Consider the following 26,880-nt stretch of genomic DNA (forward strand, 5'->3'; position numbering starts at 1 on the left):
CGATATTTAAAACAATTAATAACTGGTAACAAATATTTACATTAACAGTAACGAACGACGTGACAACAGACTGAGAGACTAGGACGAGAGGTAAGAGGCAGATCGATCAGCACTCCCCGAAGAACACCAGTTAAGAAACCAAAAAAAAAAAGAAAAAAGAAAAGAAAAAAAAATAACAGTAGTAAAAGACCTAAAATCTTTCAGAAGAAACATTCAGTATCTCTCTAAAGCGGATACGTGTCCCTTAAACATGTATAGGTGAAAGCGCCGTGCGATGCGGGGTGCTTGTTGATTCTTTAAAGCACGGTGACTCGACTTTCCCACAGAAACTCGTTTCTTAATCTTATTTGAATTCAGAATGTGGCAATTTTTTGAACGAACTTTTTGAAAATTGACTTTCCTTTCTTCTCAACGAAGGGAAAGATACTAGGCTCCACTTTGCCCATAATTACGTTCCTTCGTAGACTGTAATAAAGCCACACGTGCGGATAGTTAATTTACGTCCTATAGAAAAGCTACTTTCATTCGCGAAACCAGTTATTTACCTAAAAACGTAGGTATTCTTTGAAATTCTGAAGCGTGAGCTTAACGTTTTTATGCGTTACTTTCCTTAACAAAATGAAAATGGCAAAGAGATGAAATAAAGTTTCTTTGTTACAACTGAAATTAAAATATTCGCCCTTGAAGAGGTTAAGCGAAACTGGCGATCGCCTAGAGTGAAGTAGAATTCGAGTCGACAGTGCGTTCGCGAACAACAAATCGAACATTCTCGAAGAGAACTACCGTGATCCTCTCGAAAATTAGCGCCGGTCACTGCTGGTTAATGACCGCCCCAATCTTCGTGGCCTCCTCCACTGAATCCGCCTCCATGACCGCCGCCGAATCCTCCGCCGATGTCACCGCCGCCGTACTCGATGTGGCCACCACCGCCGCCACCACCTCCGCCGCCGCTGTATTCGATGTGGCCACCGCCAAAATCATGGCCACCGCCGCCGCCACCAAAATCGTGGCCGCCGCCGCCGCCGCCGCCGCCGCCGCCGCCGCCGAAATCGTGGCCACCACCATGACCTCCCAAATCAATCGGATGGCCCACCGTGTAGCCGAGGACTTCGTACTTGTCGCCACCCCCGCCTCCGTGGTGGATGTGTTTGGTGATGGTGTGCGTATGGTGGATCGTCTTGATCTTGTAGGGCACGTGGATCAGCACATGGTCGCTGTGTGAACGATTTTTTTTCTTTTTGAACGTTTAGATTTGTCTTTTTGCATATTTATTGATTTTTTTTTTTTTTTAAGACAACGAGGACGACGTTAGTACTTCATTCTTTTCTTTTCTTTTTTTTCTTGGACTTGATAGTCGTTTCGAAAGTTGTTTGGATAATTAAAGTGAATTACACGGAAAGTGTAAGCTAAGTTCTTGATGCTCGTGATTGCTAGAAAGAGCAATGCGTTCACGGAATTCAGAAAATGATTTCGGTAGAGACAGACGAGGTTCTCGTTAGGCAAACATCCACGGACTCGTTTATTCTTCGTCTTTGTCACTCTCGATTAATATAAAGCTACATCCACTATGCTAAAGCAAATTTTTAATAACTGAGATAATAATTACTGAGGATAATTCAATATTATAACGTGCACAGTGTATAATATATTTATGTAATTAGTCTCACTCGTTGATTGTTAATTCGACTGCCGCGTCGGCACGGATAATTTTGCGCGTAATGGCCCGGCAAGTTCGCTTCCTCAGTCGTTCGACACAAGAAACAATGAATTTCGTTCGACTAGCCTCTCTTTTCGCGTTCGATGTTTCTCTCGAGGAACATTGGCCGTCGATAAACAAAAAACCACAGAGAAAGTCGACACACGTGGTCCGAGTCACGGTTGGTTAAACGTATTCCAATTTACAGTGATTCACGAACGATTGTACTTCCGCGTGACCGCGCGAACGATCTACGCCATTTAATGCCAGAGTAAAGGAAACTTACTGTCCACCGTGGTGTCCCGCAAAGGCCAAGTCGAGCAACGAGGCAACCACAAAGACGGCCTGGAAAAAGATTGGATCGAATCAGCATGGAGAGTTTTACAATGTAGTTACAAGCATGCAAAGCTTCGAACGTTTCGCGTGAAATTGGTTCTTGCAAACGTCTCTTTGGAGCGTTGCTGTTTCAAACGATGACATTTGTATATGGAAATCTGAACGCGTCTTGAACTTGTCTGGAGTGATCTAGCAATCGGTGTCGATGCGCGAAGATTTTGATACCAATTCCAAGATAACGGTTAATATTCTTCGACTTTCTTTCATGTCTCGGTTCTCCAAGTTGAATATATATTTTTTACAACGCTAAAAAGATATAATTGGGTTTAGTAAAAATTCGAAATTTAAACAGTTTTGGAAAAGTTTTACAGTGATTTTTATAAGAAATTGAATGTATTTTTTGTGACACCAAAAGAATATAACTTGGTTGAAAAGAACCAATTAGCAAAAGTTAGAAATTTAAATAGTTTTAGAAAAGTCTCACAGTGATTTTTACAAGAAATTGAATGTGTTTTCTACGACACTAAAAAAAATATAATTTGTTCGAAAAGAACCGATTAACAAAAGTTAGAAATTTAAACAGTTTTGGAAAAGTCTCACAGTGATTTTTACAAGAAATTGAATGTGTTTTCTACGACATCAAAATAATATAATTTGGTCGAAAAGAACCGATTAGCAAAAGTTAGAAATTTAAACAATTTTGGAACAGTCTCACAGTGATTTTTACAAGAAATTGAATGTGTTTTCTACGGCACCAAAAAAATATAATTTGATCGAAAAGAACCGATTAGCAAATTTAGAAATTTAAACAGTTTTGGAAAAGTCTCACAGTGATTTTTACAAGAAATTGAATGTGTTTTTTACGACACTAAAAAAATATAATTTGGTCGAAAAGAACCGATTAGCAAAAGTTCGAAATTTAAACAGTTTTGGAAAAGTCTCACAGTGATTTTTACAAGAAATTGAATGTGTTTTCTACGGTACTAAAAAAATATAATTTGGTCGAAAAGAACCGATTAGCAAAAGTTAGAAATTTAAACAGTTTTGGAAAAGTCTCACAGTGATTTTTACAAGAAATTGAATGTGTTTTCTACGACACTAAAAAAAATATAATTTGTTCGAAAAGAACCGATTAACAAAAGTTAGAAATTTAAACAGTTTTGGAAAAGTCTCACAGTGATTTTTACAAGAAATTGAATGTGTTTTCTACGGCACTAAAAAAATATAATTTGGTCGAAAAGAACCGATTAGCAAAAGTTCGAAATTTAAACAGTTCTGTAGAAATCCTACAGTGACTTTTGCAAGAAATTGTATAAAAAAATCATAAACTTCGATCCGAAATAAAATCACAAGAAGAAACTCGATCGCTCCCGCACCGATCATCTTGGTCTCCAAGTTTCTTAACAAACAAATGTCTCAAAATTCAACCTTACCGAGGGGATCCACCCTTAGAATTGACTTACCGCGAACTTGGTCATCGTGTTGCGCCCTCGAGCACACGTTTTCTTTTGCTCAACCGTAAAATAACCAGCTCTGAGGTGTAAGAAGAAGAAGAGGAGGAGGAAAAGGAAGAGGACGAAGAAGAAGAAGAAGAAGGAGAAGAAGACGACGACGATCCGTTAGAGGAGCTACCGGTTCCTCCTCGTTGTCGATATTGTTGGCAGTTTCAGCCGCGGTTTTGATCTGCTGTCGATCGTGCACACGCTCGCCGCTTTTATACATGTACGTGATTGGAGTTGGATAAGAATGAAAGGGAATCTTTCGCAGTTGTACAGGCCGGCGCACGTGAAAGGTGCCGGTTAATAGAGGATACGTGGCAAAAAACGGAGGACCAGCCCCTCCATCTTGGTTACCCTTCACCTCGATCCCATCGTTTTGTTCGTTTCCTTTTTTTTCCCCCCAGAGTTCCGATCCGATCTGTTCTAATCTATTCGCCGTCTTCTTCTTCCTCGCTGTCGCCACACCACCGTGCGTTCTGTGGTCTTTTTAATGAAAGCTGTGCACTTGGCCGGGTGAACGGCCAAGATCAAGATCACCGTCGTAACACGAGGTGGTTTGGTTCTCGCGGTTCGCTCCGTTTCACTCGTCTCTGGCGTCTGTGAACGACCAGATCCGCGTCTCGGACGATGCCTCTGTCTGTCACTTTTTGCACACGGTTGTTGTTGTTATTGTTGTTGTTGGAGGCAATGATCGAAGAGTGGATACTCAAATGGAGTGCCATGATCAGCGCGACAGAGACATTTCCCCCCCCCCCCGTGTCTTTGAAGACTCTGTTGTACTTTGTTGGATTCCTTTCTGTTTCTTTCGGATTTGTTGCGACTTTGAGAGATGTAATTAATTGCAAGGGACAGTGGTTCGATTTGTACTGTGATTCTGTTAATTTGACAGTGTATAAAAGAAAGTATACACGTGTTCTGAAGCTTGTGATGTTAAATTCTGAAAAGATCTGGATTCTAGAAGTTGGGATTTATTTTTCTTCCAATTCCTCCTCGAAGTTCTATAATAATATAAGTGAGCGTGCGAACACAGTACGAAATGTTATTCGCCTCGCTAAACTGAAACTTGTTTGTCGATTTCCATTTCAAGTGTAATTGTCTTCTTGACAGATCGATTGTCATAATGCAATTCTGCTCGTCACGAGAATCGATTCACACGCTCACGTTCGAGATCGTCTCGAAAGCGTCGTTCTGTCCCCCAGATATCGGTCTGCAATCGATCACAATTAAATTGATTGCGTGTCAGCTGTATCAAATGGTATCAAGCTTTCCAAAGTTGCGGTACTCGATGAACTCGACAGACTACTTCTACCAATCTTATCTAGTACGAGCGCGTGACTAACGTTAATTAATAGTTCAATCAACGCCGAATCTGACTTTATCCAAGATATACTTTCTACCTATGAATTTGCATAATAAGAATCGAACTTGAAGAGTTAGATAAAACAAAGATGGCCAACGATTCTCCTAATCGTTCTCTCAACGATCGAAGAATTCGACTCGAAGATCCAATTAAAAAATTCAATTTCCAAAGAAAGGAGAAATAAATAAAAAAAAAAACACACGTTTTGAAGTTAAATTTTTTTGTAAACGAACAGCTTTCGATTAAACGCAAATATTCGCAATTTCGAAAAGAATTTCAGTTCTAATTCCATATATTTGCAAACAAATGCAAACATATTTTATATGAACTGTTTCAACACGTTTCAAATATTTTTCTAACTCAACGCGTGGCGACAGATTGCATGTTTCAGCAACGGTTGAGTTGATGAGTCGGAATCATCGTAAATTATCGTGTAGAAGCTGCGACGCCTTTCGAAACGTTACGTGTACACGTCTCACGTCGCGTCGTAGCGCTGTTATGGTAGCAATTTAACTGGTACCCGCTGTAATATATTGTAAACTAGATCTTAAACTTGATCCTGAGCACCGGTGATGTCTATTGCGTGTTCAAGTTCGAGGCAGGGATGCACAATTAGCTTAACCGACGTAGCCGAACGAAATAAATTTCGAAACAAAATCCGTACAGTGTATAGAAATTTACACGGGAACGCAAACTCAACTGTTGACATGAAATTAATTTAAAGATGACTGAAGTTCATACTCGACGAAATTCACTGCTTTGTTTATTTGTTTATTTATTATTTGTATATTTATACACGTAGGAATGTCGTTTATCCGATCACTCATTTATCAATTAACACAAATTTGTAGGAAACGAATTATCTCTCAATTTTTCATTAAATTCTAACTAAAATCATCCTTGGAGAATAGGATCCTTTGGCTAGAGAAGAAAGCAAGGATCTATAATGCCATGAATTTAGCAGGAAAAATAAATAAATTTGTACAGGGTAAAAGACTGAATGATATGAAACAAAAATAATTTTTACAAACACATGGTTTTTAAATGTTTCATTATTTTTTTTGTTCGGAGACATGATTAATGGATATTTTCAGTATCAAAAGCAACATCTCTCAAATGACCACCATTTTCCTGCCCACAAGCTTATGACATTTTCAAACCCTTTAATTTTTTTAGTAACCATCATATATTATACAGGGTGTCCATAAAATCTCTTTACAATTTCAAAACTTCATCACAAAGGTAAGTGAAAAGACAGATAAGTGGAAATTGTTACAAAATGAGACGTATATATTTAAATTTTTATATTGCTTCATTTAATACACCTCTGTATGGGCACGACGGTACTCGATTTCTTGCCATATTCGCTGTAACATACCCTCATCAATGGCATCAGTTATCTTCTCTGCTTTAGATTATTAATGCCCCGTACCTTTGTTCCATACAAAGGTATATTAAATGAGGCAAAGAAGAAACTTAAATGCACACGTCTCATTCTGCAATAATTTCCACTTGTCTGCCTTTCCATTTTCCTTCGTGATAAATTTTTCAAATTGTAAAGAGACTTTATAGACACCCTGTAGCGAGCTCGAGAGTATTCGTCGAAAAGAATCTTCGGAGTTTCTTCGCCGCGTCGTTTCACCAGAGCCAAGATACTCCCTTTCACGAAACCGATCCGCTCGATCGTCCCTGCCGGAGGATCCAGAGGGAGGATTCGTAGAAATCGCGGTGGTAAGCCGATCTGTCGCTTTGGGATCGCGTGCACGGGCGCGCCAGACGATAAGGAGAAAGGGAGAAAAACCGATCGCCTCGCATTCTATCGTAGAACGTGCACACTCGACTGGACCGAATTGCGCGTGCATTCCAACGGGTAGGCTGCTAGCGAAAACTAAAACGAGCAACACGTTGCCCTCTCCTCTTTCTTTTCTTTCTCGTAGATCGCGAGACCGTGACAGTGAACTCTCTACTCGATGAATTCCATTTCGAGCTAGGCGGACTGAACGCAAAGCTGCGAATCCTGTCTCGATATTGTTCGTCTGCTGGCTGACATAAGTAGGCAGTGTGCTTGGGATTACGTGGTGTTATAGTATTATGATCCAAGGATAGAGTCTCGAAGGAATGACTGTGTAGAGAGTGTATGAAAGTATTTTGTGTATTTTGTAAATTACGGAGAACAAGTAATGTTCTCCGTGTTTGATGATTTGGCGTGCATGAAATTTACGTCTGGCATTCTGTTTTATTCAATGTTTTTGATTTTTGTAAACTTTATAGGTTGCAGAGGATAATTAATAGAGGAAGGTTGCGTGTCTAGTGATTTGAAGTGATTAAATAATTATTGTTAATAAGCCATTGGATTAGGAAGAATTGATACTAGAATTTATGTTCGATTTTCTACTTTATTTATACTACTAACGTGTATTATAAATTTTCTAAATTTTACAGATCACAGAGACTAAATAATACAAGAAGATCGTACGTTCAATGATTTGAGATGCATAGTTTAAAGAAGATTCATGTTACAATTTATGTTTGGTCTCCTGTTTTATTTAATGTTTAACATGTTTCATGAATTTTGTAAAATTTTATAAATGAAGATACAAGAAGTTTAATGATTTTGGAATATAATATGGAGTTTTCTTTTTGAGAATTGACAACAGAAATCTGTAGATAGTATCAAAATTAAAATTTGATCTACGAGAGAGAGAGAGAGAGAGAGAGAGAAAGAGATTTAATGAAGTTTTTCAATCAACTTTATGTGTCTTTACTTGAGCACATAACTATGACTATAAAATACCAAATTGTTCGATTTGAGCAGCTTCTGTATCAGAAAAAAAAAAGAAGGAAAAACGGAGAAAGTTCAATTTGTGAATTCGCGAAGGAGATAAAAAGCAATGATAGTACAAGGAAGAAAATTGCAACGATACGAACAGCCTTGAAGCTGACCACAAAATGGTTTCTCAGAAGGAACGATTGTCCAATGACTATTTAAATTTTTCTTCCGTCTCCTCTTTACGAAGAAACAGATAAACAGATTAAATACAACTTATGTTATACAACTTTCGAAAAAACGAAAATCCTGCGAATGAAACGGAGCGTCGTAAAAAAGCTGATTTTCGTACAAATACAAATAAATAATACGGTCAAAATCTCAAGTTAATAACGAATTAAATATATATATATATATATATATATATATATATATATATATATAATTCTGCAAGAAAATTATATTAATTAATATATTATAATTAATTATAATTATATTATATTATATTATTTATATTTCTATTTATATTTATATTATGTTATAAATATTTATATTTATAGTAAATCTCATATCTATTTATATTTATATTATATTATATAATTATAATATATTATATTTATATTTATATTATATTACATAATTATAATATATTATATTATATTATTTCTATTTCTATTTCTATTTATATTATATTATAATTAACTATAATTATAATATATTATATTATATTATAATTAATTATAATTATATTATATTTATAGTTCTATTTATATTTATATTATATTATAATATATTATATTATATTAATACACTTTAAAATTACAGATCGGTGACGAAGTTTAAACTCGAAATCTCCTTCCGTCCCCTGTCCAGTTTTTCTTGACGTAATAAATCATGATTTTAACATAAAATTCGCGTGAAATCTCCAAGCGAGTGAAACCAGGAAGTTCTTCCCTCTCTGACTAACGATTAACTATTCAAGCTCGTTCGCCGATTTTATTGCATTTCTAACGACCCTGGTCAGCCTAACGATCGTTCTTCAAGATCGATAGAAAGCGACAATATCGAACGAACGACAAGTATTAGTCGAGAATCGATCTTGATCTTCGGTTATTCGTTCAAACGATCGTCCGCGAAGCGATCGAATCTTTCGCCTGAGATTGGTCGCGATTCGTTGCGATATATACTCAGATATTTCTCTATTTCTATTGACGCCTCTATTGGCGTTTCTGTTCGTACATTTTTTAATAGACTTCTTAGATTTCTTGGATTTCTCTGTTGCAAGCAGCGAATCTACACTCTCTCCGCGATATTTGTATCTAGTAACTTCGGAGCAGCGAATGATTCTCCACTTTCGTAGCTCGTTAAATTGCTCGCACGATCGTTCAATGCAATTTATTTCCCTCTTTTTTTTTTCTACCCGTTTTTACGATCCGAGTCGTTGAACTCGCATCGATGAAAATTTCCCTTTCTGTATGCATCCGTTGTTAAATTCCTCAAAGAATTTCCTCTTCGGACCGAATTTCCTTTCCCACTTCGTTTTCACTTGATTTGCATCAGAATAGAAATGAATTCGAAAAGAAGAATAATACGTCGGTAATAAATCAGACAGATAATTAGGGGTGGCGATACTTACGTACGTCTTGTGAAGTATTTATTGGTTTAATTTCGCACATTGATTAAACAAAATTAATTATAAAATTAAAATTATAAAATTAAAATTATAAAATTAAAATTATAAAATTAAAATTAATATTAATTAAAATGGACTTAAGCATTTGAAGTGTGAAAAATACTTTTATCGTGTTAGAGAAAGTTCTCAAAAAGAAGTTTGCGAGTAACAGTGAAGAAACTACTTTGCGCTTGGACGAGCTGTGATTCATTTGAAATGATCAAGAATAATACAATTTCGAATTAATCAGAAGACACTCCTCGAGAGAAAAATTCACAACTCGAGTTCGTACGCTCCATTAAGATTTTGTTTAAGAGCGAGATAGAGATCTCGTGAGGGATGGTTAGAAAGCGATCGTATACAAGCTTACAGCTCTCAAATAGAGATTTACTTATGTGATTTCACTGTTATCGCATTGTAACATCTGTCAGTGATAAGAATTTTAAAAGCTTCGTCACGCTGTTTAAAGAAGAATTTCAGCTATGATCAAGATTTAGTTTTTGTCATTTCTCGCGAAACGCTCGATATTTCAGCGATGTACCAACGCGATTGCAGACGTTAGATCGAAAGAAAAAAAAAAAAAAGGATAACGAGACTGAACTTTCAATAGTGATCGCTTTCACTCGTTCGTCTCAAACGTAGTTACGAATTATTATCTGATTGCCAGTGCATCTTGAAGATATTAGTAATGAATAATTTCAAAAAAAGAATATATGATACGTTTTCTTTTCTCGAAAATCTGAAAAGGCAAGTTCATCGAGTGAACGAAACAGAGAATATTCACTTGGACTGTAAATGGGAATAAACCCAGTGAAGAACTTTCTAATGGAGAACGCACGAACGACTGATGATATTCCATCCATCACGCATCAACGTCAGAAGTATTAGATGTTTTTTCTTTTTTTGCTTTTCTTCCGTTTCGTTTCAATAGGGATGAACCAGTTTAACATAATATCCAGAGTGAGCGTTCGCGAGTATCATTCGAAATACGATAGGGATATCGAGAGACGTCGTGCGTTACTTTTCAAAGGGGTTCGAGAAATTTAGAAAAATGTGTCATTTATTTTAAAGACACTCAAGCAAGACCCGAGATTTTGAACGCTCGTTTATTGTCAAATGTGCCAAACTATGCAATCGATTCAACGAGATTTTTATTCGAGCTCAATTTAATCCGGGGTTGATGATGGTATCGCGAATCTTTATTTATTTATTCGTTTTAATCTTCAAATTTATGCGTTTGATGCTAGCTGAAATATTTCAGTAGTTGAGACCATTTATATTTCATTTAGCTCAATTTAATCCAGGGTTGATGATAGTATCTTTATTTATTTATTCGTTTTAATCTTCAAATTTATGCGTTTGATGATAGCTGAAATATTTCAGTAGTTGAGACCATTTATATTTCATTTAGCTCAATTTAATCCAGGCTTGATGATAGTATCTTTATTTATTTATTCGTTTTAATCTTTAAATTTATTTTTGCGTTTGATGATAGCTGAAATATTTCAGTAGTTGAGACCATTTATATTTCATTTAGCTCAATTTAATCCAGGCTTGATGATAGTATCTTTATTTATTTATTCGTTTTAATCTTCAAATTTATGCGTTTGATGATGGCTGAAATATTTTAGAGACCATTTATATTTCATTTAACTCAATTTAATCCAGAGTTGATGATGGTATCGCGAATCTTTATTTATTTATTTATTTACTCGTTTTAATCTTCAAATTTATGCGTTTGATGATAGCTGAAATATTTCAGTAGTTGAGACCATTTATATTTCATTTAGCTCAATTTAATCCAGGCTTGATGATAGTATCTTTATTTATTTATTCGTTTTAATCTTCAAATTTATGCGTTTGATGATGGCTGAAATATTTTAGAGACCATTTATATTTCATTTAACTCAATTTAATCCAGAGTTGATGATGGTATCGCGAATCTTTATTTATTTATTTATTTACTCGTTTTAATCTTCAAATTTATGCGTTTGATGATAGCTGAAATATTTCAGTAGTTGAGACCATTTATATTTCATTTAGCTCAATTTAATCCAGGGTTGATGATGATATCGCAAATCTTTATTTATTTATTCGTTTTAATCTTTAAACTTATGCGTTTGACGATGGAAATATTTCAGTAGTTAAAACGACACCGTTTATTTTTCATTTCTTCACCTGTAATACAAATTTTTGCTATTGATCGGCAAATCCAGAACAATTCCAAATTGAAGAAAACGTTCAAGTACGTTCAAATTTACAAACCTCGTTTCTAAAACAAAAAAAATATGCACGATATTCTCAGATGGAGAACGAGATCGCAAATGAAAAGAAAAAAAGAAAAAAAAAAAAAGAAAGGAGAGAACGTTCAGTGGCGCAAAGTTGCCTGATCCAAATTCGACACATTCTCGCCAGGATCTTCGATTCGACGAAGTCTCCTATGTCACTCTCGAAAATGTGGAACGACGGTCTCTCGTTCTTGTTGGTCGCGTTTTGGAAAGCAACGCTCGCCGGCGCGGATGAGGCGCGGTCGCGCGACTCGGCGCCCGCGGAATCGCGTTCTAACTCGCGTGGTAGACAACGGCGCGCGTCCGCTTAGGTGAACGCGTGAAGAGAGAGAGAAGAAAGTGCCGATTTCCCCCCGAAAGGAAGAAAAATGCCCGGCGTCCGTGTGCTCGACTGTCCGTTTCGTATCGGCACGCTAGGCCCCCGCTCGGACCAATCGGTTTCTATCCTCGCGGAGATTCCAAGCGGCCGGATCTCTTTCCAGGGCTGCAGCCCACTCGGTGGGAGATGGATCGCGGATCCATCGGCGATTATGTTCTTTTTATCTTTTGTATAAAAGAGGACAGGCTCGGGCGGGCCTCCCGCAATTTGTCCGCACCGGTTGCAGCACACGGAGCGGTGTTTCGATTTTGACAACGAGTCCTCTTGGGATTTTATCATCGTGTTTCCAAGGTTTCCTGTCTGACACCGAGGGGCCTCTTTCTCGGCGAGACTCGCGACATGAAGTGCAAATTGGTAAGCGAAATTTATTAAAAAAATTGGCTCAGTTTTGCGAGAGATTTGGGAGAGATTTGATCTTGTTTGGGAGGATCGATTTATTGAAATTATTTGTTATATAATGGATGTCGATTTAAATAATTGGATAATGGATTTGAATTTTTATATCTCGTGATTTATTGTATGTTTGCATCGTATTATTTATTCTTATCTTTATCTATAAAACGATGAATGCAGTATAACGTAACAATGGTGACCAGATGTTTTCACTTTTTAAATATAAAATGAATGGAAACTATGGTTTTTTTTTTTTCTTGTTCTTGTCTCGACAAAATTAAGGTAATGAACATAATATAACAATTATAATGATGTAGTATGAAGTATATCTAATTAATATGATGAAAGTAGTATAACGTAACAATAGTGATCAGATATTAATAAATATAAAATAAATGAAAACTGTTTTTTTTTTTTTTTGTTCTTGTCTCGACAAAATTAAGATAATGAACATAATATAACAATTATAATGATGTAGTATGAAGTATATCTAATTAATATGATGAAAGTAGTATAACGTAACAATATTATTCAGATATTAATAAATATAAAATAATTAATCAGATATTAATAAATATAAAATAAATGGAGACTGTTTTTTTTTCTTGTTCTTGTCTCGACAAAATTAAGGTAATGAACATAATATAACAATTACAATGATGTAGTATAAAGTACATTTAATTTATATGATAAAAGTAGTATAACGTAACAATGGCGATCAGATGTTTTCACTTTTTGAGTATGAAATGAATGGAAAATGTTCTTGTCTCGATTAAAATAATAATCGGAATATAACAATGCTGATTGTATCCACCGTCTCAAAAATTATCTGATATTTTACATTCAATTACTAATTACTATCATTAACTATACCTTAACATGCAAGCCTCGGATCACAACATAAAATTGTCACAAAAGATCCAAATTAAGGGAAAATGAGGATAAATAGAGCAAGTTCGATTTTTAACATTTCAGAATAGAAACGCTGGTCTCAGTTTCAATTGAGTTTCGATGTAGGCCAAATCATTAATCACGATTCACACCCGATTTCGTACATTTACGCACAAACGATCTAGTTCTTATTACACAGTCCTGTTCTCCGTGACTCGTTGTGATCGCACGACCGAACACATCCACGAAATAGTAATTTTCTTTTCCTGAACAAGGCAAAAAATTTCCCTCCAAACAGTAATCCAATTTTTAATCTCAAATTCTACTCTCTAAATTGAAAGTAATTGCTGTAAATTTGAAATTCTTTATATGTTCAATTTCACTTCGAATGTTTCAAGTTTCCACGAAATCGCAATTGAAATCTTCTGATCATGAGTGTGTTCAACTCAATTGAAAAACTTATCAATTTCTAATTAATGTTTACAGACATTCTGCGTTCTTCTGCTAGCAATCAGCGAGCCTCTACTCACCCACGCGTAAGTATCTTCATGACCAGACTACTAAATCTTTACTACCAGACCGTGTCAAATTAGGACTGTCTCGTACGATTAAAACTACGATTAAATCCTATTATAATTCTGATTTATCGTTTGTGGAGGAAACCAAACTACACGACTGTGTTTATCAATTAACAATTCTTTTCAACGACTATTCTCAATAATTTTCTCTCTTATTCTTCCGAGAACGAGTGTTTCTATTGACTGGCTTTTGATTTTTCGATTCTTTGACCCGATTCTTAAAATTTTCGATTCTTCGACTCTTCGATCCCTCGACTTTTCGACTATAAGATTCTTCGACTCTTTGACTCTCCGATTTTTCGACTCTTCAACTATCTTCTTTCACGCACTCTTTTTTTTATATTTCTTTTTATGTTATATTATATTATATCTTTTTATATTATATTATATTATATTATATCTTTTTATATTATATTATATTATATTTATATTATATTATATTATATTATATTTATATTATATTATATTATATTATATTATATTACATTATATTATATTATATTATATAATATTATATTATATATTATAATATTATTTATAAATTTTTTTTATATTCGAGCCCATTGACGTTTAGATGTCTTCTGCTATCTAGCCTCTCGCCTTCATCTGACCCTGTCCCCTATACAATCAAACTACTAACACAAGCTAACCTTACCGCTAAAATTACAAAACTAAACGCACGACTAAATGCTACGATTGTTACATTAGACCATGGTTTAATGAAGTACCTTTCTGTTTCACAGGAATAAAGTAGTGCTGGTGATTCCACAGCAAACAAGACGCAGCCTCGGACCGTCATCGTGGCGACTTTCTTCAACGCGTTATAGAAAATCGCCCCACGCCGGCGAGGTTCATTATCACAAGTATCACACCACTCCCGTGTATTATCGCTCGAAGAAACCTATCCACGAAACTCCACCGGCTCCTCATGGAGGGGATGACTTTGATCAAGGCTACGAACATGTGAACCACGTGCACATCCCTTACGGGAAGGGCATCAATCACGGAGTGTCCTTCGGGAAAGGTTACATCCCTTACGATCAGATTAAGGGTAGCTTCTCGCTCGGTCGCGAAAGGTGAGAATATTGACTTTATTTAAAGACAGGACAGGGTGAGAGAAATTCATATTTCATTTTTGTTTATTTCCGTTCATTCCTTCGTTCGTTTATTTATTCGTTCATTTATTTATCCACTTAATCGTTCGTTCGTTCAGTTATTTGTTTATTCGTGCGTTCGTTTATTCGTATATCAATATTATTTATTGTATTTATCAATACTGTATTTATTTACTAAATATTTATCAATACCGTATAATATTGTTGTTATTTACTCAATATTGTATTTATTGTATTCATATGATAATTATCCATTTGCTGTAAAGTATAAAAAGTGAAGGATAAAGTAAACAATCGAAGAATTTAGATCAACGACATCTATGTTCATTAAATCGTTCCGTCGTGTATTTAATATAAACAATAGAATAATTAAAAATTGTTAGTAATTTCATTATCACCATGGAAATATTTACAGAACAACTTATATATACTGCAATCGTCATGTTAATTATTCATTCGTTATTGAACTTTCATTATTTAATCTTCGTTATTTGATATTTATTATTAGTAATTATATATTTTGTTACATTGATAATATTTTTATATAAACTATTAAAATTAATTACGGAGTTATTATTTATTTGTAGTATTGTAATATTATCATTATAATATTATAGTTATTATAATCTTTGTTGTATAATATTATAGTATTATAGTTATTATAATATTATAATATTATCATTATAATCAATACTATGATCAACAAACTATGATCAACAAACAGGCCATCCGTTATATTTAAACATAAACTAAAATTATAACTACAGATTAATTATAATAATCGACACTACATTATTGTGAATGTGGAAAAGTATTTGCAGCTTATGTTGCGAATCCAGGTTTGCCCGTTTGAATCATTTAACGTTCGGAGGATGGAGATAAAGATACTGCCAGAAAAGAAATCGCGTTCCAATTTCCAAAATTCTTTCGCAAAAGGCGAAGTACTAAAATACTTATTTTCATTTCACTAACATCATGCACTGTGCTAAACAATTTTAATTCACTAACATTTACATATTAAAGTTACGCGTAACGTGGAATTTAGAACAAATCAGTTTCGAGTTAGGACTCTTCAATGAAGTAGAAGTATACGCGCGGTCGTGTCTGACCATTGACTCGTACATTCTACTGTCGCCAAGTAGCACAACGTTCGCGATCTCAAACCAATCATACTATTTACTCAATATTAAGTTCAATACATAGTTCGACAAATCAATGTCAATTTCGATAAAAATATCAATTCTTTTGAAAGATAGAATAATTATAATGTGTTCAGTTTAATAAAATAAACTAGTTTTTCTAGTTTTCTAGTCTTCTGTATATAATTCTGTTATTTTGTTAATCTGTATCTTATCTAAAGTCAACGAATTTAATTTTCGACATATCGAAAGTACTTAGGTCAGCAAAAATCTGTAAAAAAGAAAAAAAAGGAAGACTTTCTCACGTGCTTTCTTGAACAATCATTGCCCCTACAGTTACGTGACTGCGAGTCATTAGGCGGTTATTAAGCAATTACACATACTTACACGTACTTTCACTGACCACACGCGGGCACAAGTGTTTCGCCACAAATCATTCGAAAGCAGAACAGCGTTTAACTACCATCAATCCCCCCGCTGGAATGCATTCGCAATCGAATTATCTTTTGAACTGACGTTCTTCTAGGAATCCAAGCTCGCACAAGCAAACGTCGGATTATTCGTCGCCCCCGTTCTCTTCGTCCGACACCGATTATTCACCATCGTCGTACGAGGCCCCGCAGCCGGAGACCTTCTTCCCAGATCCGGAAACTGCCCTGAACTACGACGAGAGGCAAGACGATCGCAACAAGTTCTACTCGTCAAGATCGATCGAGAAGGATCTCCTTGTGAATAATCCAGTCGAGCTGAGCGCGGCCAAGGATCAGATTCTCCTACTGCAGCAGAAGGCCACCGATCTCTACAAGAACGTCGTCTCTCAGCCGCAAGGTGGCGTCCTGTTACCGGCTGGCGTCCCGTCGCCAACCATCGGCGGCAGCAAAGAGGGAATCGTGTTGAAAGACACGGTGGCACTGGACGAGTATCAGCAGAAACTCCAGGAGATGACCAAGTCGTGGCCACAGTTCTTGTCGAACGCAGCCAACGCTTTGGGAAACAGTTACCAAAGCCAGCAGGTGACCGCCAGTTACACGACCGATGGCTCCGCCACTTCCGGTAGTCTTAACGGCTGGTCAGCGAGTTTCGCTCAGCCGAAGCAAGGCTACGACGTCAAGGAAGACAACGTGGAACCGCCGCACGATTTCAGAACCGCGCCTATTCACAGTCCGCCTTATCACGCGTTCTCTGTTCCGGGGAACGTGGCACTTCCGGCTGTCGCGCAAACGGTTCACGGTTAGTCGTTGAGAGTTGTTTTCGCTAGTTTCGCGGTGTTCACACGATCGTTGCTGGTGAAGGAGATATAGCGAGATCGCATGACGCCGAAATTTGTATATTTGAAAATTAGTTGACACGGAGGGGAGGTGAAGAGTTTGAAACTTCATTTTGAGATTGTACGGTGTTGATTCAATTATTATTGTCTTGTTGCAACGTGTTCCAAAGAATAGAATTCATACACAATTCATACACGTTAGAAATATTAATTCACAATATTTTAATATTGATTTATATCGTTTAATATTGATTCTTATGAACTTGAATCCAAAATTCTTTCTAGGCGACATTCTATGTCAGCATGCAGTATATTCTAAAGAATTTTAAGATATAATTTCCTACTCTTTGCATAATGCACATTCTTATAATTTGAAGTTTAAAATTCCTTCTAGATAACATTCTATATTAACATATTTTAAAGAATTTTGTGTAAGATATAATTTACTACTCTTTACATAATGCTCACACATTGTTCAGAAATATTTAATATCAATTCACAAGTGATTCTTATAATTTGAAGTCCAAAATTCTTCCTAGATGACATTCTATGTCAACATGCCACGTATTTTAAAGATATAATTTGTTACTCTTTACATAATGCTCACACATTGTTCAGAAATATTTAATATCAATTCACAAGTGATTCTTATAATTTGAAGTGCAAAATTCTTCCTAGATGACATTCTATGTCAACATGCAACGTATTTTAAAGATATAATTTGTTACTCTTTACATAATGCTCACACATTGTTCAGAAATATTTAATATCAATTCACAAGTGATTCTTATAATTTGAAGTCCAACGTTTTTTTCTACCAATATAATTTATGATCTCACTACGTCGCTTCATGTAATACAATGGCATGCATGGAGGACGAACGCACGGATCCATGTGCAATTAGATCATGTTTCGCCAATTTCGAAATTAAGAAACTTTGAGGTTCAGCGAGGTGATGCCCTCGGTTGAAAGTTGAAAACTGCTCTCACTTACAAAATACCTCAATCACGGTGAGAAGATTAGATTCGTTGATCGAAAGACGCTGACTTAAAAGTCAATGTGTCTTTTTTTATTCCGAACTGCGGACGCCTAAAAGAGATCAAACAACTTATTTGTTATAAACGTGAATATTTAAATTTATTAATGATATCGTCTCGAGTGCACTGACCTAGAAAATGCAAAACGCAGGAGAGTATTTACAAGATATTTGTATATCGCAGCGACATTAGCGCACGGCTTCTAATATGTTTCTTGGGCATCTAGGTGAAAGTAATCTTTCTTTATATCCACCACAGATTTCGCGACGAGACGCGAGACAAACTTGTCTCCTCTCTGAAAGTACATTCTGCATCGTTTAGTTTGTGATTGTACTTAACATCGTGGATGAATTTTAATTTGTACATATCGGAGGGAATGATAAAGATTTATTTTTTTACTCCTAGAATTAATATTATCACTAGGTTAAAATCACTGTCACTTTGCGTACATTTATTTTAGCGTCCAGGCGTCTAACATTTGACAAATTATTAAATTATCCGAACGACAATTTGTTTTAACATCACAATGGTCGTATAATCTTTGTAATAAATGAAATTTGATATTCTGTCTTTATTTCTAAAGCGCAAGATCGCTCAGAAGGTGATCGTGTGATTTCAAAATAAAAGTAAAATACTCAGTCTACTTTCTTTCGTTTCTCAGAAGTTAAACTGATCGATCTTATTGTAAATTTGTAATATTTGTAATATTTCTTTGTAAATCTGTAATATTTCGTTCAACCATTAGATTGAATTATCGTGATGAAGTATTCATTCATTACGTTTAACCCTGCTACAGTTTTTAAATTTTTATGTCCCGATTTCACTTTTAACAGGCGACATAAAACTTTTTTAAATTGAAATTTTACTTGGTGCAATTCTGAAATTAAAAGTTTGGTACTTTTGTTGTTTCGATAGTCACGACTGACGAACTAATTAACTTGCTGCAGTTCCAAGTTCCGTATTTTGTAATAAATAAGTGAACGTTTCGTAAGAAAATTTTCGAATTTTTAGACAGTTTAGAAACAGATATTTTGATTTAAAATTTCCACAAAGAATCATACTTGAAGTCACTCTTTAGCAGAGACTTTAGCCTAATTACTACACTTAAGAAACATTTATATGAGTTGCATTTGACGTCACAATAATTCAAAAGTTTCCAAATACTTATGCACAACCTTCAAACTTCACAAAGTTTTCGATTATAAAAAAACCTTTTTAAGAAACACGAGAGAATGTTGAAAAATAATTGAAAGAAATCATCAAGGAGGCGATTATATATTTCGAAATTTATACAATGGAAATTTTGCAATTCTGCGTATGTGAAACAGGCTTGACGAAGTTCACGGTCCAGCAATCGGCTGGCGGCCTCGAGCAAGAATAAAATGACGATCGAATGCCACGGTCGCGAGGATCACATCTTCCTTCGTTTACTTTCACTTCGAGGTCCGATGACCGGCTGAACGTTCGAAAGTCGAGAAAGTCGCCTTAACGCGCGGCGACGCGAGATCCTCTCGATCTCTTCGGGCGGTCGCCTCCGTCTTGCCTGTCTCCCAATCTCCTCCATTCCTGAGAAGACCACTCACTGTTCGAATAATCGAGCTCTATTCACCACTGTTTCGCAAATTCACTTTTCCCACGGGCGTTGCGTTATATGTAACAGTGAAACAACCAAAATTAAAAATTCTTCAGATGTATTCAAATAAATTTTTAATAAACAACCAAAATTAAAATTTTTCAAATACGTTCAGACAAATTTTTAATAAAATTAAAATTTTTCAGATATTCAAATAAATTTTTAATAAACAACCAAAATTAGAAATTTTTCAGATGTATTTAAATAAATTTTTAATAAACAGCCAAAATTAAAAATTTTTCAAATATGTTTAAATAAATTTTTAATAAACAACCAAAATTAAAAATTTTTCAGATATGTTTAAATAAATTTTTAACAAACAACCAAAATTAAAAGTTTTTAGATATATTCAAATAAATTTTTAATAAACAACCAAAATTAAAATTTTTTAGATATGTTCAAATAAATTTTTAATGAACAACCGAAAATTAGAAATTTTATATATTCAAGTAAATTTTTAATATACAACTAAAATTAAAAATTTTTAATAATTTTAGTAATAACAGTTTCGAGATGAAATCAACATTTTTAGTCAGTTTCTCGAAAGTTTCTTTATCCCTTCGTCGCAGGGAAGTGAATAGTTCGTAGTTTTCGGATTTTTAATTCTTAATTTGGTTCGAAGAAAGCATCTGGCACGAATCGAGCTTTTCATAATTTATGAAGTAATAGTAAACTTGGAATAAAAATCGACGGTAGCCTTTCGAGTTTCATTTTTTTCGACTTTAAAGAAGTCTTGGAAATGTCTTGCAAATTGTCGCTTAATTTAAATGAGCGATGCTCGTTCATAAAGCGAAAGCAGAATCCAGGAATAAATCCACAAAATATGAAGTAAATATATTTCGACGAATTTTAATCGCGCTTGATTTAGTAATAAATCTCAATTTCTTTTTTTTCGCGTAAATCTCTGAGATTTAATACTTTAATATTTTTAAGGACATAAAAGTAAAGTAATAAAAGAGAAAGAAATTTCAAAGAAGACTGCAAAATTCTACAGGTTTCAATAAAAGTTAGCAAACCGTGTAAAGTGCATTCAACACAGTATCTTGATTAGATTACTAATTTGTAAAGTGTCTTTTTAGAACGAACCTGTGAAAGGAAAAGAAGACTTGCAGCAATATGTAAACGCTCGCGCGCATGTTGAAGTTACAACCTGTTGCAACTTCAGATAAGTACACTTGATATGTGCAAGCTGAATAATTAGCGTGCAGTTTAATTGGAATCTACTAATTTTATTCGCTTTCTCGAAAGAATTTTTCGCAACTTCATTGTACGATAAGAAAAAGGGGTATTCGAATAAACGAGAGAATAAACATTTCGAAAGATATTAAGTGTCTGGATATTTTCGTAAATGAAATAAAGATGATGATTTGTGGCTTTTATTTAACGAAAGTCTGCCTGATGATTAAATCACGTTAACAACGAAATTTCAGTCGAAATTACAGTGTAGTTCAAATTAAATTACTCGTTAAGCCATCTTTTATTCCATAAATTCCAAATAACTGAAACACTATTTTCCAAATGAATTCTACTGTGTTTTAGCTACTTCAGCTCTTGACGTGAGCAAATAAGTATTAATTGTTCAGCCAGTTGTCTGGGCAGGAAGGAAAACTTTGTAACTTTGTAAGTTGAACGAAGTGACAAAAGGCATTTTTCCTTCGTGAAAGTGAAAACAATTAATGTAATTGTGGCGTGTAATTACTTGACTGTTACGAACATTGTTTTACATTTATTTTTCACATCATCATCACGGTCATTTTTCTTCTCGTGAGAAAAAGATTTTTCTTGCCGGCGAGTTTATCGGCACACGTGCAGTTCCTACAATAATTGAAATGGAGAAGATCAAGGAATAGCAACGAGCTGACTCATCGAGCTGACGAAAGTGCGTTCGCCTAATCGATGATTAAATCGACATTCAATTAACGACTCTAAAAGCCTTTAGCGACCTGCATTTAACGAAATGCAAACGATGTTGTACAGTGAAATTACAATAGCGAGAAAAGAAAGTTTCTAAAGAAGCTTTTTCATAAAATTTTAAAGAAGCTCAATTCACAAAAATTCTTTTTTTGGGATTAAATAGTTATATACGAATATTTCCAATTTCTGTGAATTTTGCAGTTTCCTATCAAGATACTGTTGAATGCACTTTACACGGTTTGCTAACTTTTACTGAAACCTGTAGAATTTTGCAGTCTTCTTTGAAATTTCTTTCTCTTTTATTACTTTACTTTTATGTCCTTAAAAATATTAAAGTATTAAATCTCAGAGATTTACGCCAAAAAAAAAGAAATTGAGATTTATTACTAAATCAAGTGCGATTAAAATTCCCTTGAAAGCGAATGAACTTTTATTGACTAATGAGGTTGAATATCATTCATTTCTACTGAGATCAAGTGTAAAAGTGAAAAGTGAAAATGAAATTTTATATTTATATTACATTAAATTTTAACTTTGTAACAAAATATTTTTCATTTTAAAGAAAATCAAGTTTAAAGCGTGTACATTGTTAGCAATCGTAGAGAATTATTACGAAGGATCGTCGTATTTCTTCTCACAATTAGATTTATTTTTGTAGCGTACAAAGATCGAGAAACATGTTACGAGAAACATGTAGCAGAAGCAGAGACTCACACTTGGATTCTATACAGTTCGATAAACTCGTCGACCCCAAAATTTCTCCATTCTCGACCGAACTTTCTTCTTCCTTCGTGATCCGCACGATCACTTTACTCGAAAGAATGAACTACAATTAAAGCGCAGGCTTGAACTCGCTTAAGCCGGAGAAAAAAAATTGAGATGAAAGTTGCATGAAAAAGCACATACCAGAGTGTACGAGCATAATTCTACGCATTACTTGAGAGACTGTCTCCCAGAAATTCCCCAGAAATCGACGCAGTTCGTTCTTCGTGCAACGATTGATCGACGAGGAACGACCTTAGAAGGATCTGGAAAGTGGCGGAACACAAACGGCATCGAGGCAAGGTCTTTCCCGAAAGGTGAATCTCTCCGAAGACCGGAACACGAAAATGGAAGAAGTGAAAGGGTACGCCGGAGTCACCTCGAAGTGCAGAGTCTCGCGCGAATATTCCCTCCCCCCCCTCCCCCCCACGATCCTATGATCGCGTCCTCGTCGATCTTCTCTGCCTCGTGTTCTCTTTTCCACCGGCTCTTTTTTTCGCCTCTATCTCGCCACTTTCTATTTCGTTCCCTGGCAACAGCCGGCCATTAAGGCGGCCAGCTCTGGCGCATAAATCAGCTCATTAATTAACGTCCGGGAACAGGGCGTAATCATGGTTGCGCGATGATCTTGAGCGATCTTCTGGATTAGCTAAATTGTCACTATTCTGAGACTTTTCAGATATCTCGTGTCGCGAATTATTTCCAGAAATTTGCATGCTCGGTCGCAAGTAGTTAATGAAGATTGATGGACGATGAGAGATTATATTATATATTATATAGAATGTATAGAAATATTAATTATATAGAATGTGTAGAAATATTAATATGTTAACCTCTTGCGCTTGAATGACGCGCCACGCACGTTGCGAATTTTTTTGTCCCAAGTCGCAACATTTTCTCAGTTTTAAGTAACCAGTTTTAAGTATTTAAATGTAACTCAGTTTTAAGCATTTAAATGAAACCCAGGCAAAAGAAATGATAAGTTTATTACTTTTTAATAGTTTCTATCCAGTGATATCATCATCGACGAGTTCAAAAGAAAAAGAAAGCGTCGAATTGTATTGTATACGGTTCGGTCACTCGTTATGGTCCGCGAATCAGTTGCCAGCGCAAGAGGTTAATAGAATATATAGAATTTTTTTATATACATATTATAATATATGTAATATATATATTATTATAGTATATATAATAATTAATATATTAATAGAATAGAATATATATAGAATATATAGAAATATTACAGAATATATAATGATACATTATAGAATATATAATGATAAGAAAATAGGAAGATGCAGTGATAACGAGAAATGAATGATTAGAACGAGAGGTGGCGTTTATTTCGATATCTCTTTAATAATATCTGGTACTTGTCAGTCTTTGAAGATTCCTTATTCAATCATTTTTCAGACTTTGAAGAATCGTTCACTAAATCAATGCAGAAAATCGATAGGAATTTCACTGGACGTAGAAACATTCTTAGCGGAAACTATTATTATATTTGGATTTTTATATCGTTTGGTTTTGATCGTTTATCATCTTTGTACCCTGGTGATTAAATGTAATTGCTTTGATCTAATAGATAGTATGTACGTAGAGTGATCTGCTATAAGTTTGACGTCAAAGAAAATGAATGATTTAATCAAAAAATTTCAACATCAGTATAGCAATTTTCTGCAGAAACAGAGAAATGTTATGCTCGTACAATATTGCTCGATTATTTTTATTTAATCGTTTATCAGAGTTATTCAAAATCATTCTTGTGAAAAAGATGATTTGTAAATAATAATTCGACGTCAAAGGTAACAAACGATTTAATCAAGAAACTTCAACGTCTTTGTTACGCTGTTATCGCAGTTGCACAATATTTGTCGTTTTTTTTTTCAGAATTATTCAAAATCGCTCTCGCAGAAGCAAGTGAAACGAAAGAAGAAAGAAAGAGCGTTCACGTCCCTCGCCATCTGTCTGCGTAAAAACCAGTTTGCAATTCGCAACAGAACTTGATCGTTCGATCGTCGATCAAATCGAAGCGAAATCCTCCGGTGAAATCCCAGCTGCGAGAGTCTCTGAACTGGGCGAAGAGGTGAGGCAACGTTCGGAGATCACTTTCTTTCTCACGAGAGGAATGGTTTTACCATTAGAAGCAGAATGGCGCGTTCGATCGCGCGCTACTGTTCTCTCCGTTCACATTGCCGCGGCTTTTCGAATCGATCAATCCCATCTGGGAATGTCAATGTCGAGATTCCTAATTTGTCGAGTATCGTGCGTAATTAAGTTACAACATTGTCGCCTATCGATCGAAACGGTCCAACCGGACTGGCCTGTTTCTTTCTTTGGCCGCGAAACGACATTCTAAGCGTGTAGAGTTGCTACGGCGTTTATGCGATTGTTGAACGTTTCGATAGTCGAGGAAAGCACAAAGTTATTCGTAGTGATATTAATTGGTTAATTAATATTAACAATATTGACATAGCAATATCAATATTACATAGTAATATAATATATAATATTAATGATATTACATAATATTGATATTGCTAATTAATAGGATATAATTAATTAGTAATTTTAATTTTATTCTTAATTTTAGGTCGACAGAAGAAAGCACAAAGTCATTCGTAGTGATATTAATTGGATAATTAATATTAATAGTATTAATATAGTAATATCAGTATTAATATATTACATTAATATAATATAATACATATAATATTATAATATAATATATTATATAATTAATGTAATATTAATACAATATATTAATATTAATATAAATATAGTATAATATAATATTATATATTATAATTAATTTTATATATTATATTATAATATATCATATAATTAATATAATATTAATACAATATTAATATTAACAGTAATATTAATATTAATATAGTAATATCACTATCATATAATAATATAATATTAATAACATTACATAATACTGATATTACTAATTAATATAATACAAATAATTAGCAATTTTAATTTTATTCTTAATTTTAGATCAAAAAATGGCTTTGGTAGAATAATGGCGTATTTTTAAGAGGAGCAATTCTTCGAACACAGAGAAACTGAATTTTTATTTCATTCTTTAAACAATCTTCAGTTATCGATGAAATAGTCTTCACGACTAGCACTTGCTACTAAAGGATCGAAGCACTCGTATTTCAAATTATATTGTTACACGATACAATTTTACGAGTAACTCTCGTTTGAAATTCACATTCACAAATATAGCTCTTAGTATTGAGTATCACTGTTTCCAGCAAATCGAGTGGACACGTGTCCACGTTACATAAAGTATCGACCAATTCGATCGGAGAGTAGTCGATCAATTCGGTTTTGTAAGTTGCAGCATCGAGTAAGAGTAAACCTAGAGAGGACGAAAGTGATGGAGTCAGAGTGATGGAGCTATTTTTTTAACAAGATCAAACTGGTTATCGTAGCAGTCGAACTATTTACCTGTCGGATATCATCGAGGACCTCTAACTCGTGATAATTGTATCTAGATTGAAACTTATGCAACTAACTCCTTTCCTAACTAACGCGAGACATCGAATTTCGTATTGTCCATTTTCTAGCACGACATTTTTAAACGACATTCTAATAGAAATTATAAAAAAAACGAGCGGCTCTTAAAATATATTTCATTTTAACGTCGACATTGCTACTTTCTCTTCGTAAAATTAGTATCAACCATCCGGCGATCAAACTGATTATTCAGAACATCTGTGAATCTCACAAGGAAGCGGAATTTTCTCACAGTTCGCTATCTCTGCCATTTGTCTTTCTTTGGTTTTGCAAAGTTCTCCCATTAGCGAGCGAATAAATTTCTCACTGACTAAGCGCATTCATGAATAATAAATACGTCAAAAGGGAACACTTCACATTGAAATTCGACGATGAATTTAAATTTTTAATATATATATATATATAGACTTTAATGATGAATCTCTTTTTTTTTTAAGAGTTGAATTTAATTGAATAAAGTCAAACAATGGTTATTGGTTTCATTTTATTAACTGTGAGAGAAGTAAAGCAGATTAAAATGTAATTTAATTGAAATTAAAATTAATATAAATTTAAAAAGTTAAAGTTAAACTCTAATTTAATTGAAATTAAAATTAATATAAATTTAAAAAGTTAAA

General features: G+C 34.5%; 2 protein-coding genes across 2 annotated transcripts; one reads left to right on the forward strand and one right to left on the reverse strand.

Annotated features, from left to right (window-relative positions):
- Positions 1-632: 632 nt before the first annotated feature.
- Positions 633-3,677, reverse strand: LOC122531179 (glycine-rich protein 23-like). The gene is made up of 3 exons (XM_043658897.1): positions 3,496-3,677; positions 1,983-2,041; positions 633-1,214 (listed from the first exon to the last, which is right to left on the reverse strand). Exons 1-3 carry the CDS (start codon positions 3,508-3,510, stop codon positions 821-823), a joined length of 468 nt encoding a protein of 155 aa, XP_043514832.1. The 5' UTR covers positions 3,511-3,677; the 3' UTR covers positions 633-820.
- An 8,887-nt stretch (positions 3,678-12,564) lies between these two features.
- LOC122531188 lies at positions 12,565-17,348 on the forward strand. Its single transcript, XM_043658911.1, has 4 exons — positions 12,565-12,576; positions 13,768-13,817; positions 14,603-14,935; positions 16,640-17,348. The coding sequence occupies exons 1-4, from the start codon at positions 12,565-12,567 to the stop codon at positions 17,346-17,348; spliced, it is 1,104 nt and encodes a 367-aa protein (XP_043514846.1).
- Positions 17,349-26,880: the final 9,532 nt, after the last annotated feature.

Source organism: Frieseomelitta varia, unplaced genomic scaffold (genome assembly GCF_011392965.1).
Source record: "Frieseomelitta varia isolate USP_RPSP 00005682 unplaced genomic scaffold, Fvar_1.2 scaffold_38, whole genome shotgun sequence".
Lineage (NCBI taxonomy): Eukaryota > Metazoa > Arthropoda > Insecta > Hymenoptera > Apidae > Frieseomelitta > Frieseomelitta varia.

Coding starts and splice junctions, on each gene's coding strand:
- LOC122531179 (XM_043658897.1), bottom strand. Junction 1,215..1,982: donor GCGGGACACCACGGTGGACA/GTAAGTTTCCTT, acceptor TCGTTCACACAG/CGACCATGTGCTGATCCACG.
- LOC122531188 (XM_043658911.1), top strand. Junction 13,818..14,602: donor GAGCCTCTACTCACCCACGC/GTAAGTATCTTC, acceptor TCTGTTTCACAG/GAATAAAGTAGTGCTGGTGA. Junction 14,936..16,639: donor TTCTCGCTCGGTCGCGAAAG/GTGAGAATATTG, acceptor ACGTTCTTCTAG/GAATCCAAGCTCGCACAAGC.